Source organism: Trichomycterus rosablanca, chromosome 7 (assembly GCF_030014385.1).
Source record: "Trichomycterus rosablanca isolate fTriRos1 chromosome 7, fTriRos1.hap1, whole genome shotgun sequence".
In the NCBI taxonomy this organism is placed as follows: Eukaryota; Metazoa; Chordata; class Actinopteri; order Siluriformes; family Trichomycteridae; genus Trichomycterus; species Trichomycterus rosablanca.
Window position 1 is genome coordinate 41,344,201 of NC_085994.1, and position 15,777 is coordinate 41,359,977.

The 15,777-nt window shown below is 45.8% G+C and overlaps 1 protein-coding gene across 1 annotated transcript in view; it reads left to right on the forward strand.

Annotated features, from left to right (window-relative positions):
* The window catches only part of LOC134318596 (voltage-dependent R-type calcium channel subunit alpha-1E), a 78,789-nt gene that overhangs the window by 11,143 nt on the left and 51,869 nt on the right, over positions 1 to 15,777 (forward strand). The window contains exons 2-3 of the mRNA XM_062999597.1: positions 8,156 to 8,424; positions 14,724 to 14,830. Of these exons, the coding sequence (XP_062855667.1) occupies positions 8,157 to 8,424; positions 14,724 to 14,830 (375 nt within the window). The 5' untranslated portion in view covers position 8,156. The remainder of the gene's footprint in view (positions 1 to 8,155; positions 8,425 to 14,723; positions 14,831 to 15,777) is intronic.

Consider the following 15,777-nt stretch of genomic DNA (forward strand, 5'->3'; position numbering starts at 1 on the left):
AAGGAGGGAGGGTCGGACTGGGTTTCTCCTTGCTACCGCCTCAACAGCGACCTCTGCTGTGTGGAGATAAGCTGGAAGATTTTATGAACACGGGATCTACACTTACGTGCACTTTATTAGGAACACCTACCTGTGACTTTAGAACCATACAGATGCATGTATGGGTATGTATACCATTACTGACTATAGCCTTTCTCTTGCCCTCCACACCCCATTTATCAATCAGACTCTTGCTGTCTTGATGAGGCTCCGGTACGAGCAGTAGAGAAACCCGTAGAGAAAAGCCTAACTGTCTGGATGTGTTACAGATCTGAGGCTGTTATGGCTGCAAAGGAAAGTGGACTTTGTCTGAGATGCTTATGGTCAGGTGACTACATATTTTTGAACATATAGGTGGGGTCGAATCTCAGCTGTGCTATCACTCGGCTGGCTGTCTACACAGACATGAGATTTGATAGTTGAAGTCCTGTGAGAGTTTGGCGCCCTGTTAGGGATATTCCTGCCTTGTGTCCAGTGATTCCCTGCCGAACCAGGCCCGCTGCGATCCTGACCAGATTGAAAACCAAATGAAAACCGCGTGGTGTTTTTATCGGCAGTTCTACAGGTCTGTGTAATTACTTGATGTAGCCACTAGATGGCGCCAGATGCTTGAATTCAGGCGCACAGCGGTCACTCTAATGTAGAGAATATAACAAATGCGGTGGCGATTTTAGGGTTTTATTTCTGGGGGCCACATTTCTTTTCAGGGGCTTTTAAATCCAGTAAGAATCTTTATGATTATTGATGGGTTTTAAAATAAATAATTTTTACCTCAGCAGTATCGTTATAGTGATATAAAAATCAGCTTTATTCGCCAAGTATGTTTACACAAACAAATTCCTTGTGTGTGTAAAAGCGAATAAAGCTGATTCTGGTAATTACTGAAAAAACATCAGCGTTACCAGTGTTCCCATCACTGCTGGGGTAAAATCAGCCAAAAATACTTTCTTAATAATAATAATATCAATAACAAATAAATAAACAAATGAATAAATAATAATAATAACAAACAAATGAATAAATAAATAACTTAATTAATTACTAAATTAATAATAATAATAATAATAATAAAATAATAACCAAATAATTAAATTAATAATAATAATAATAGTAATAAATAATAATAATAATAACAAATAAATAAACAAAATAATAATAATAATAATAATAATAACAAACAAATGAATAAATAAATAACTTAATTAATTAATTAATTAATAATAATAATAATAATAATAATAAAATAATAACAAATAAATAAATTAATAATAATAATAATAGTAATAATAACAAATAATAAATAAATTAATTAATTAATAATAATAATTATAGTAATAAATAATAATAATAATAATAATACATAATAATAATAATAATAATAATAAATATTAAAATAATAATAAACATAATAATGATTAATAATAATAAAAGAACAATTATTATAATATAACATTAGTAATAATAAATAATAATACATTTTTAATAGTAATAATACTATTGTAATATTATTGTAATAATTATATAATAATATTATTATTATTAAAAGTTTATCAGATTCATCAGATTTAGCAATAACACCAAACCTATTGGAAAAAATAAAGTTTATTATTGCCATAAAAGAGCCACGTTTGATTATTTTCCACTAAGTTTAAATTAAAACTATAAATCTTAATGTTGAAACTCAAATTCTGATAAATATTTTATGATTATAAACCTGTTTTTGTTTAAGGTTAGAATCTGAACATAAACACTATAAAGCACCTAATCAATGACGCTAAAGGTCCGAACGGGTTTGGCTCTGAGATACAGTTATCACCCGAGCGATGGGGATGCGGGAGGACCAGCCTGTTGCTAGGAGACGGAGGATCCGGTGTGGTGGATGTGCTTTTTTTAGACTCGACTGCTGCAGAATTAGGATCTCTGATTGATTTGGACGTTTCTGTAGCGATCAGCATCACGGAGATCAAATGTTCCTCAACACAAAGTTCAGTCTGACACGGCTCAGATAAACACGATCGGTTAAGTGTGAGTGTGTGTGAGTGTGTGTGTGTAAGTGAGCTGATTTGTGCAAAACTTTGCAGCTGAGATGTTAAGTTTAGGACGGGTGCGTAGGTGCACCCTGATGTTTGGTGATGTGTTCCTGCACCCGTGCTCACTGGGTTCCTGCAGCAGAGCTTCAGCCCTGGAGGCTGAACGTTACGTAACATCTGTAGGAGCAACAGCGTTACGTTTATCGTGGGATTGGCAGCGTTGTTTACATTTTTACGCTATTATTGCGTAACTTTGCGCACCATCAGATGTGTTTTTTTATTTTATTTATTTATTTATCAGGATTTTAATGTCGTGTTTTACACTTTGGTTCCATTCATGACAGGAACGTAGTAACTGCTTACACAAGATTCATCAAACATAGTCATGGATGATTTTAGCATTCTCCTCACCTGCACGTCTTTGTACTGTGGGAAGAAAACCGGAGCTCCTGTATGCAAACTCCACACAGAAATGACCTGGACCACTTCACCTGGGTATCGAACCCAGGACCTTCTTGCTGTGAGGCATACCGTGCCGCCCCTTTCTGACGATGCCACATTAGACCACGAGACTCTGAGCTTATGTGGTGCGTTTGTGTACCAGCAGGTCCTCGTTTCACACCTCACGTTCACCCAAACGTTCCAGCCTCTGTATTTATTCATAATGATCAGCAGAATTCATGACAGGACTTATTTGCCCTGCTGGTTCACATCTTCACATTAAGAACATCACACCAACATCAAAATGTCTCATGAGGGCAGCACGGTGGCTCGGTGGGTAGCACTGTCGCCTCCCAGCAGGTGGGGCGGTCTGGGTCCTTTCTGTGTGGAGTTTGCATGTTCTCCCCGTGTGTGTGTGGTTTTCCTCCGGGTGCTCCGGTTTCCTCCCACAGTCCAAAGACGTGCAGTGAGGTGAATTGGAGATACAAAATGGTTCATGACTGTGTTTGATGAATCTTGTGTAAGCAGTAACTACCCTTCCTGTCATGAATGGAACCAAAGTGTAAAACATCACATAAAAATGAATAAAATAAATAAAAAATAAAGTAAATAAAAAAATAAAATAAATAAAAAATAAAATAAATGAAATAAATAAAAAAGAAAATCAATCAAAAAGTAAATAATATAAATAAAATAAATAAAAAAGAAAATAAATAAAAAATAAAATAAATGAAATAAATGAAATAAATGAAATAAATGAAATAAATGAAATAAATGAAATAAAATCAATAAAATCAATAAAATCAATAAAAATAAAAGAAATAAAAAAATTTAAAAGAAATAAAAAAATTAAAAAGAAATAAAAAATAAAATGAAACAAAATCAATAAAATAAAGAAAAAATAAAATCAATAAAATAAAGAAAAAATAAAATAATCACATGACTTTAAATCTCAGCTTTGCTATCAGCCGGCCGGGCGCCTATACAGACGATACTTGGCTTGTCCAAGAGAGGGAGGGTCGTAGTGATTCCTGATAACTGCTGCAGTTACGCCCTCTGCTGGCTGATCGGTGGCACTGCACTGCACAATGAGACGGGGTGTAATAGAGATCAGTGTGCGACTCTCCGTGCGCCATACAGATCGCTGTATCCGTATGAATCCGGTCAGTACTGCACACGTGTGTTAGTCAGGAGTAGAGGTTTGCAGCAGTAAGGGTGAAATAAAATCAGGGAATTGGATGTGACTATACAAGTCTTCTATTTTGTGGGAGGTTTCCTGACCTAGTCTGCGTGACTGTAGCTTCACGTAGTCATACTGATGCATTTAACTGAGCGCTGATGTTTCCTCCAGCTCTGGAGAACATGCAGAAGGTGGATTGTGTGCAGTGTGTGGTGCCCGGCGGATTGGCCCCCGCCCGGGCGAGTTCCTGCCCGGCCCCCGGCGCTTCCTGCTGAACAGAATGAAGTGCTGATTAAATATGAATGAAGGATCTGGATTAGTGAGCTGTTCAAGTAAAGTAGAGGAAACCTGTGTGACCCGCTGGTGGGGGGGTGTTGGGGGGGGGGGGGGGCAATTTAGGGTTTCTATAAAAAGAAGGAATTGTTACACACACACACACACACACACACTGCATGCTGGGTAACAAGGAGCGATGTGCTGAAGGTGCAGCTCAAGATCTACACAGCAACACCAGCAACAAAAGAGATTCGGGGCTGTGCCGTCACCATGGAGACTGTCCTTAAAATGACAGCGACTGTGTGTGTGTGTGTGTGTGTGGTACTGGGATTGTGTCTCCACTTCATACTGGGTTCGGGTTAATCATACTGGTCTCAAAATAGCACCGACGTGATCAACTGACCCTTCGTTTACTCGCGTCCCAAACCACATTCTCTACAAAGTAAGCAGGGTGCGTTTGGGACACGCCCACAGTGGACTGATGGGGGTGTCTGTGTGGACTATAGACTAAGTAAGGTATAAAGTAATAACTTTATACCTTGGTTAGGTACAGGGCTAGGTTGTCGGGCCCCTGTGCGAGGCCCTTAACCCTCAGTGGCTTGGATTGTATTCAGTCTAAATTGTGTGCCCCTGCCCTTAATACCCCCTCTTATAAAGGCTCCAAGCTTTGTGGAGGAAGTCCACACCAAGTGTTTCTCTCATTTACGTATCAGGGGCCCAACAGTGGCACCGTGGCAGGGATGGGGCTTGAACCAGCAACCTTCTGATTACCAGCCCAGTACCTCAACCGCTGAGCTCCACTGCTCATAATTTATAGCATTTAGGAACTGCTTTTATCCAAAGTGACTTACAGAATTCAGAATTAGGGGCCTTGCTCAGGGGCCCAACAATGGCAACATGGCGACGGTAGGGCTTGAACCAGCAACCTTCTGATTACCAGCCCAGTACCTCAACCGCTGAGCTCCACTGCTCATAATTTATAGCATTTAGAAGCCACTTCTGTCCAAAGTGACTTACACAGTTGAGAATTAGGGGCCTTGCTCGGGGGCCCAACAATGGCAATGTGGCGGAGGTGGGGCTTGAACAGACAACCTTCTGATTACCAGCCCAGTACCTTAACCTTTCTGTCGAACCACTGGATGTATAATTTAGACAACTCCAGCGACCTGCACCGAGCCCTGAACTCATCCCCCTCTGAGATGAACCAGAACGTCGACTGAGGCCGGAGGTTGCCTTGACCTAGGCTGCGTGACTGTAGTTTCACATAGTCTCACTTCTCACTGACGGACTCACCTGAGCTCTGAGCTGGTTCCTCCAGCTCTGGGCATCATGCAGAAGGTGGATTGAGTGCTGTAAAAGCCGCGAGTGGTTGAGTGTGTGGTGCTCGCTGGATTGGCCCCTGTGAGGCCCCCGGTGCTTCCTGCTGAACGGAATGAAGTGGTTATTAAATTAAATTAGCCCAGGACTCGACTGAGGCAACTGAGGAACGGGCACAAATTCCCACACACACATTCTCACACCTCTCAGAAAAGTGGCGGCTGTTACTCCGACAGGCTCACGCTCAGGCGTCCGTATACTTTTGGCCGTGTGCAGTCGGTGTGAGCTGGAGTCGAGTCCGTGTTTATAGAGGGTGTAGAAACAGCTGAGGGGTTTAATCTGCCGCCATCACACCTGTAGGTGCCACGCCCACGGCTCTCATCACCTTATCAACACGTGACGACAGGATGAGTGTTCCACACGCCACACACACCGAACAGCTGACGCTTCCGTACGACTGTTCACGTCTCTATAGAGCCGCTCATGCTGGAACAGGAAACGTCCTTCCCTAAACTGTTTCTGCTGAGCTGGAAGCAACTGATTTATTACAGCTGTTAGTGACTGCTGTGGCTGAAACACCTGTATTTAATTGTTAGAAGGGGAGTCCCAATACTTTTGTCCCTGTAGGTGTGTGTGCAGGAGTTATGAACCGCTGTTCCACCTCAGCAGCTCGTGTATTCTGCTTTGGGGTGGAATTTCACCCGACAAGGTGGCACTGGTTTTATTTATAAGTGAGTTTTGTATGTTCTCCACTTGTCTGTATGATTATCTAGTTTCCTTTTACCTTATAAAATCATGCAGAAGGTGAACTGGCTGCTCTAAGCGACACCTAATGTGTGTGAAGATGTGTGTGTGTGTGTGTGTGTGTGTGTGTGTGTGTGTGAGTGAGTGTATAATCTTTAAATAGATAGTGAGTGTGTGTAGTGAGTGTGTGTGAGTGTGTGTGAGTCGTGAGTGTGTGTGAGTGAGTGTATAGTGTTTAAATAGTGAGTGTGTGTAGTGAGTGTGTGTAGTGAGTGTGTGTTTAAATGTATAGTGTGTGTGTGTGTGAGTGTATAGTGAGTGTATAATCTTTAAATAGATAGTGAGTGTGTGTGTGAGTGTGTGTGTGTGTGAGTGTGTGTGTGAGTCGTGAGTGTGTGTGAGTGTATAGTGTTTAAATAGTGAGTGTGTGTAGTGACTGTGTTTAAATGTATAGTGTGTGTGTGTGAGTGTATAGTGAGTGTATAATCTTTAAATAGATAGTGAGTGTGTGTAGTGAGTGTGTGTGTGAGTGTAGTGAGTGTGTGTGAGTGTGTGTGAGTCGTGAGTGAGTGTATAGTGTTTAAATAGTGAGTGTGTGTAGTGAGTGTGTGTTTAAATGTATAGTGTGTGTGTGAGTGTATAGTGAGTGTGTGTGTGCGTGTATAGGTAGTGTATGTATGTGAATGTATAGCGTGTAGGGTAAGTGTGTGTATAATATGTGAATGTGTGTGTAGATGTGAGAGTGTGTACAGTAAGTGTGTGTGTGTGTGTGAGTGTGTTGGGAGTGTGTGTGAGTGCATAGTAAACGTGTGTGTGTGAATGTATAGTGTGTGTGTGTGTGTGTTTGAATGTGTTTATAGTAAGTGCGTGTGTAAGTTTATAGTGTGTGTGTTTGAGTGTGTGTATCAGTGTGTGTGTGTGTGTGTGTGTGAGATCCTCTTTAACGAACCGCTACAGTCTTACGCGACCCTGACCAGGATAAGTCAGTTCTCTATAAGATGTGGTTATCACTGTGGGTTTCGGGTGTGGTCACTAATCCCCATCACTTAACACTAATTACACTGACCTTTTGTGCGGTGTCTCCATGGTTACGGCGCCGCGCGGACCCCTACCGTGCACGTGTAGCGTGACCCGGTGCGCTCGAGACCGAGAGACGGAGAGAGAGCGCGCGCGCGCGAGCTGCACTGTGCGGGGAACAGCGCGTGCACGGGCTGCATCCAGCTCACGCGCCGCTCCGGTGTTTACATAAAGTTTCCCGCTCTGAACCGGGGGAGGAAAAGCGGGATTAACTGGAAGTGAAACGGGTTACTGGTGACTCGGACTGGTTGTCACGAGTGGGAGTGGGAGTGTGTTTTTTTTTTTCCACGCGTGCCGTGCGCACTGTGGATGAGTTCCACGCGGGCGCGTTGGCACGGCATGCACGAGACCGTTACAAGTTGGATTATCCTCGTGCAGGTTTATTCACGCCGTTTTTCCTCGAGCTTTTGGCGCGTGATGTGGTTCCACGCGCTGCTCACTTTGACGATCATTCCGCGTGGGAACGGTTTGGAATGAAACGGAGCGCTCGCGACTGTGCGGGCTGCACGATTCTTGTTTGATCTTTACGGTTTGGATCTTCTGGAAGCTGCAGAAGCGTGGATGAGTTTTTGTGGAGCGCACGGACTGACTGTCGGTGGTTCGTTCCAACCAACGCGCTGGCACGAAACGCACGAGTTGCGCGAGCGATCTGTTTACATGCTTCCTTGCTTCAATCGCGCGACCCCGTATCAACGGTGATATTACCGTGATGCACTTTTCGTGCACCGGGTGATTATTGATGCACGGTTGTTCCGAGTTTGCTTTGATGTTTCCGCTTGTTCGCGCGTGGAAAAGGACGTGTTGCTGTCGGCGCGTGATGCCTGTGGCACCCGGGCATTGACTTGTGGATTCTGTGCCCACTGTGGATCGTTTTTCCACGCGGATATGATGCACACATTACCGAATTCGTCACCACGGAACTGAACGGAACGCGCGCACCTCATCCTTTTCCTACAGGGCGCATCCGAACCGAACCGATCCGAACCGACCTGATACACTTTGTGACTTGTTATTCTTTCTCCACCCCTCCCCCCCCCCCCCCCCTTGGCAGAATGGCTCGGTTCGGGGACACGGTGGCGGCGGTGCACGGGGTTCTGGATGGCGGCTCGGAGCGCAGTCGGACCCGGGAACCCCCCTCCTCGTCCACCGGTGGAGGAGTCTCACCCGCCTTCAAGCAGACCAAAGCTCAGCGGGCGCGCACCATGGCCCTGTACAACCCCATCCCGGTCCGGCAGAACTGCTTCACCCAGAACCGCTCGCTCTTCATTTTCGGGGAGGACAACGTCGTGCGCAAATACGCCAAGAGGATCATCGAGTGGCCATATCCTTTATATACAGTTCAACTGGTAACACCACACACACACACACACACACACACACACACACAGGTCATGCACGTGCATGCATAAACACACACCACTCCATAAGTTCACACACCCAGTCCAAACCTGGTGCAGGGCTACAATCAAACCCAAACAAAAATAAAAACATCAATCACACCTGGCAGACCGGTCCTTCAGTCCCTATATGTAAACAGCGTGTGTTGAGTCCCTATATGGAAACAGGGTGTGTGTGGAGTCCCTATATGGAAACAGGGTGTGTGTTAAGTCCATATATGGAAACAGGGTGTGTGTGTGTGTGGAGTCCCTATATGGAAACAGGGCGTGTGTTAAGTCCATATATGGAAACAGGGTGTGTGTGTGGAGTCCCTATATGGAAACAGGGTGTGTGTGGAGTCCCTATATGGAAACAGGGTGTGTGTTAAGTCCATATATGGAAACAGGGTGTGTGTTAAGTCCATATATGGAAACAGGGTGTGTGTGGAGTCCCTATATGGAAACAGGGTGTGTGCTTGAGTCCCTATATGGAAACAGGGTGTGTGTGGAGTCCCTATATGGAAACAGGGTGTGTGTTAAGTCCATATATGGAAACAGGGTGTGTGTTAAGTCCCTATATGGAAACAGGGTGTGTGTGGAGTCCCCATATGGAAACAGGGTGTGTGTGTGTGTGGGGAGTCCCTATATGGAAACAGGGTGTGTGTGGAGTCCCTATATGGACACAGGGTGTGTGTGGAGTCCCTATATGGACACAGGGTGTGTGCTTAAGTCCCTATATGGAAACAGGGTGTGTGTTAAGTCCATATATGGAAACAGGGTGTGTGTGTGTGTGGAGTCCCTATATGGAAACAGGGCGTGTGTTAAGTCCATATATGGAAACAGGGTGTGTGTGTGGAGTCCCTATATGGAAACAGGGTGTGTGTGGAGTCCCTATATGGAAACAGGGTGTGTGTTAAGTCCATATATGGAAACAGGGTGTGTGTTAAGTCCATATATGGAAACAGTGTGTGCTTGAGTCCCTATATGGAAACAGGGTGTGTGTGGAGTCCCTATATGGAACAGGGTGTGTGTGGAGTCCCTATATGGAAACAGGGTGTGTGCTTAAGTCCCTATATGGAAACAGGGTGTGTGCTTGAGTCCCTATATGGAAACAGTGTGTGCTTGAGTCCCTATATGGAAACAGGGTGTGTGTGGAGTCCCTATATGGAAACAGGGTGTGTGTGGAGTCCCTATATGGAACAGGGTGTGTGTGGAGTCCCTATATGGAAACAGGGTGTGTGCTTAAGTCCCTATATGGAAACAGGGTGTGTGTGGAGTCCCTATATGGAACAGGGTGTGTGTGGAGTCCCTATATGGAAACAGGGTGTGTGCTTAAGTCCCTATATGGAAACAGGGTGTGTGCTTGAGTCCCTATATGGAAACAGGGTGTGTGTGGAGTCCCTATATGGAAACAGGGTGTGTGCTTGAGTCCCTATATGGAAACAGGGTGTGTGTGGAGTCCCTATATGGAAACAGGGTGTGTGTGGAGTCCCCATATGGAAACAGGGTGTGTGTGGAGTCCCTATATGCCCACTTTTTAGTCCCATCTTTTCCCACCTAGCAGACTACTGGACGATTTTGGAACTTGGAGAGAATAATTAGAGATGGCGTCCCAATAATTTTTGACCATACAGTGTATCTGGATGGTGCTTTGGGTTCACTGTTGCTGACCTAAAGTTTGTGGACTTCACAGGAGGTCGTGGTGCCATGTGACATTTCCTCCTGAAAGCTGAGGAACCTCAGGATGCTCAGTTGGACGCAGGAGGTAAAAGTGACAGCACCTCGATGCCTCGATCACTTCCGCAGTGGCACCGAGGTGAAACTTTAATCCACGGTTCACCCGCTTAGACACGAGCGCTTCATCAGGAAGGTGGCGGCCGAGACCGGGGCCCCGGGGGCCGTGGTGGTGGTGCTGCACAACCTGAACGTGCTGTCTGTTCACATCCAGGTTTTTAGAGCGACTTCTGATGGCAGGAAGTGATGGCAGAACCCGAACACCATCACATCATCACACCGTCACATCATCACACCGTCACACCTTCACACCGTCTCTTTATCAGCGCCCTGGACCCGAGGGAACCGGAGGGAACACTCGAGTGGACGCTACAGGTGTGTGTTTGTTCCATTCAGAAGCGTCTCTTTATTTATCGGCTTTTGTCTTTGTGCTGAATGGGTTTAAAAATAGCGTCCGAGAGATGGAACACACAGAGATGCAAATAGCTGGTTTTCATATGGACTCCGAACCGTGTGTGTGTGTGTGTGTGTGTGTGTGTGTTTCTAGATTGGATTCAAACCTCAGTACAGGAGGTTGAACAAGAAACTAAAGATCTAACCGAGTGATGAGTGAACACGCTGAAATAAGAAGTGAAAAACAATCATGAGAAAAAAGAGACTAAAAAAACAAACTACAGTTTCAAAAAAGTCAGGACAGGGGCGTGTTGCGCCCGCCCGGTTCCCCCGTGTTCCATCAGCGTTCCTATTAATAAGACGTTGTGATGCGTCGTCTGATTCTCCTCTTCATGATACAATACGAGACAGATCTGGACTGCAGGCAGGCCGGTCAAGCACACGTGCGCTCTGTATATGTATGTGTTTGCATCTTTTTTGAAGATGATGGTAACTTGAGATAAAAAACAGTGCAGAAGCATAAAGAACATGTCAAACTCCTTGCAGGTGTTGACCAGAGGTGAGAAGGCACACCCAGGTGTTTTTGTGTCTGCATTAATGTGAAGCTCCGCCCCCTGTAGTGGGCGGTTCCAGCGTGATTGGCAGGATTAATTATTGAGTAAACGCTCGGTGGGACATTTCCTTTTTAACCCCCCCACAGTGGGAATCAGAACAGGGAACAGCTGCTGCACCACCACCCCCTCCGTCACACACACACACACACACACACACACATGCATGCATAAATACACACACATGCACAAATACACACACATGCACAAATAAACAAATACACACACACACTTACATGCACACACACATAATGCACATACACATACATACACTAATACACAAACACACACACGCACAAATACAAAAACACAAATACACACACAGGTATACATGCACTAATACACACACATGCACAAACACACTAATGCGCTAATACACACATGCACTAATACACACACACACACACACACAAATACACACACATGCACTAATACACACACATACATGCACAAATACACACATGCACAAACACACACATACACAAATACACAAACACACACTCATGCGCTAATACACACATGCACTAATACACACACACATGCACAAATACACACACATGCACTAATACACACACAAATGCACACACACACACACACATACACATGCACAAATAAACAAATACACACACACACTTACATGCACACACACATAAATGCACTAATACAAAAACACAAAAATACACACATGCACAAATACACACACACATACAAACACATTCATAAATACACACACGCACAAACACATACACTAATACACACATACACACACATACATGCACTAATACACACACATACACAAATACACACATGCACTAATACACACACATACATGCACAAATACACACACATGCACAAACACACATACACAAATACACACACATGCACTAATACACACATACACACACACTTACATGCACAAATACACACGTTTATGTAAGGGTGCACATGGCTTCAGAGACTATCATTGTTATATTTGGCGTGGGTGGTATACAGGGTGGCGTGGGTGGTATACAGGGTGGTGTGGGTGGAATACAGGGTGGCGTGGGTGGTAAACAGGGTGGCGTGGGTGGTATATGGAGCTTAGCGTGTCTCTCTGTACGCTATACGGCTCTCTGTGTGAACCAGACACTGGCAGGTGATAAGAAGCGGTTGCAGAACAAACACTTGTCTCTCCTCGCTCAGATCGGCGACCTTACAAGCGGTCTCCTGGTTCACGGTCAGGAATTGAATATGACTAAATCAGGGGGGAGGGGGGTCCAGAGGTGTTCATCTAAGGAAAGTTGGAAAATGAGCGCCATATTTCTTTGTAGTATTTATAATATTTACATTAATAATTAATAATGGGAGAATAAAAGAGGACTGAAGCGTCTCCCGGCGACAGACGGAGACGTAACCGTAGCAACAGGCTCTTGCCCCTTAAACCAGGAGTCGGTGATCATTCTAAACCAGCACCACCGACACCATCCGTCACCCCCATACACACACACACCGCTAAATACATCACCACGTCCAGAAAACACAACACACTACTACTCAAAAGTACAGACTAGCATCCGCACCCTTTAACGTGTATAAGAGACGGTAGAGAGTCACGCTACGCCTGTGTGTGGACAGTAGGGGTCACTGTTGCCTCGATAACAAGCAGAAACCCTGTCCGACCCTCCCTCCCTCCCTCAGATACAGACGCATCTGTTGCAGTGGTGAGGAGTTTATTGCGTATATAGAGCGCCTGACTGCGGTTGAGTTAGCACACCGGTCCACACCTTTTTTGCACCACGGACTGGTTTCATATAAGATATAATTTCACGGACCGGCGGGGGCGGGAGGATTTAACAATATTACTCACAAATAAGCTTTTTACGCTGCAACGAGACGCTGCTCCCACCTAGTGGTGATCAAACACAATAACACCCAAAATGCGTTGGAAATGGAAGCAGTGAAAATGACTTTTGTAGCATCTCTAATTATTTATACGTTCTGTGCGGCCCGTTAATAAATGACCCACAGACCGGCACTGATCCGCGGCACATTAGCCTTCTGTACCACCCAGGGACCCCACCAACACGACCTTCCTCTTCTTGGGTATCATCTGATGAGGTGGCGGCCTTGATTTAAGCTAGTCCACATCAGCATTCACGCGGTGAGTTCTGGAACTGTTGCTCCGCTGTTGTGTTTATTTTCTTTGAATCGAACGTAATTATTAATAGACGGCGTGTTTATTTTTGAGCGGAGCTGCTAGCGCGTCTGATTTAGCACCAGCCGGTGTTGATCATCAGAAGCAGATCCGCTGGGTGTGAGTTGTGTTTAGCGCCTGATTGCTCTCGGCGTGTCCGCTCCGCTCCGTGTTTGTCTTGGCACCGGTGAGGACGGCGGGGTTTTCACCACGCTCGGTCCGCCGGTTGTTTGTTTACTTTGATTGGTGCTGCTGTTGTCTGGAGACGTGGTGCTCGTTATGGACGACGTGGCGTCTGTGCCGTCGCTCGACCCTTTATTTGATCATGTGTTGAAGCCTCTTGCACATGTGGATTTAGGCAGTTTATCCCACTCGTCATGTCAGATCCTTTCAAGCTCCGTCGTGTTGGACGGCGAGCGTCTGTTATCCGCTGTATTGTTGTGTTGAAAGCTTGCTCGACTGTGGACAGTCTCATTGATGCTTGAGCAGATATTCGTGGCAGACTGGTTTCGCTGTTTAGAGTTTGGAGCAAAGGAAAAAGATCCTCTGTTGTAATGAGATGAAAATGAAACTAGCACATCGATTGGCTAGTGACGTCCCTACTGTGAAGTATGGTGGTGGCAGCATCGTGCTGTTTGGCTGCTTCCTAGGACCCTTGGCAATGAGACCAGTAAGAATTCAGAAAACCTTCTTTGCTGTGATGGGCTGGCATGTGAGTCGGCGCCACCATCCAAGCTCCGGTTGTTTGATCCATTTGTGTAAATTATAATTAGACTCCTAGTGTAGGTGTTACACAGCACTAGGGACCTGAGGACCTGGGTTCGATCCTTGCCTAAGCTCCCTCCGGATGAGTTAGTAAGTAGGTGAGGGAGATCTACCTCGCTGATGCCGCCACTTCTACATCAAGGTGGCCTGAGGCTGTCACGTGCCCTCTCTAACATGTATACCACTTTTTGTCACCTGTGAGGGGCGTGGTCTCACATGCAGGTGCCTCGATCGGCCAGCAGAGGGCGCACCTGCTCCAGGAACAAGGATCCTTGTTTCAGTCGCTGCCCCCCACGCTACAGACATACAGACACTTCTTCGGAGGAGGTTTTCTTTGACCCTAAACTCTCAGGACTCTTCCGGTCCTTGATCCTAGGAAGCACCCCAACAGCATGATGCTGCCACCACCATACTTCACTGCAGGTTTAACAAACCAGGTCTGCCACGAATATCTGCTCAAACATCAATGAGACCGTCCACAGTCGAGCAAGCTTTACATCGTTACGTTTCACCTGTCTGTGTGTGCTCGATGGCTGTGCTACGTTCTTCCTTGACCGCTCTGCCGTACGCCTTTCGAGTACATGATCTTATCCACCATCATCGCTAACTGCATCGTCCTGGCCCTGGAGCAGCATTTACCTGGCGAGGACAAGACGCCCATGTCCAAGAGACTGGTGAGTGTATGCACACACACACACACACACACACACACCATCATACCCCAACGCTGCCCCACCCTAATCTCAGTATTACCAGTCCTTTCCAGTCTGGGCACCCCAGCGTCACTCTGACCCTGTCCCTGCACAGCCTGGCACCAGTGCCACCCAATTACTGATCTACCCCGTCCCCATTTACCCCCTCATCCCCTAAATCCTGGAACCTGGTGCATGTGCAACACCTACACCGGAGGAACACGCTATACTCTCTGTATTCCTTCACTGCCTCACACACACTCAAGTGTGAGGGGCGAGACTCGAACCTGAGTTCCTGGGTCAGCACCACCATCCAAACTGGTAGTGTAGATGTTACACAGCACTAAGGTCCTGGGAACCTGGGTTCGATCCTTGCCTAACCACCCTTCGGATGAGTGAGTGAGTAGGTGAGAGAGATCTACCATGTTGATGCCACCACCCCTACATCAAGGTGGCCTGAGGCTGTCACGTGCCCTCTCTGACATGAACACCGCTTTTTGTCACCTGTGAGGGGCGCGGTTTCACATGCTTCAATCACTTGCTTTCAGTCACTGCCTCCCCCTACAGGATACAGCCAATCTTGTATCTGTGTTGGCGCCTGTCGGGCTGATAGCAGAGCTGAGATTTGAACCCGAGAGCTTGAGCTCTAGCGTGATTGAGCTCTGCGCCACCTAAGTGTCCCGAGGAAGTGAGATCTGACTGTTTGGCATCCTGTGATGGGTTGACGCCTGGTTCCACCCGAAGTTTTTTGGGTGGCACCCGATCTGCTGTAACCCTTAAAGGACCTGTTGGACTAACAAGCATCTCTGAAGCCTCCATCAATGTCAGCTGGGGCTCTTATAGAGGCGGAACTATGTCCAATCAACTCAGAGTTCATCAGGTAAGTCCACCTTAGATAAACGATTCATCTAAATGATTCAGAATAAAAT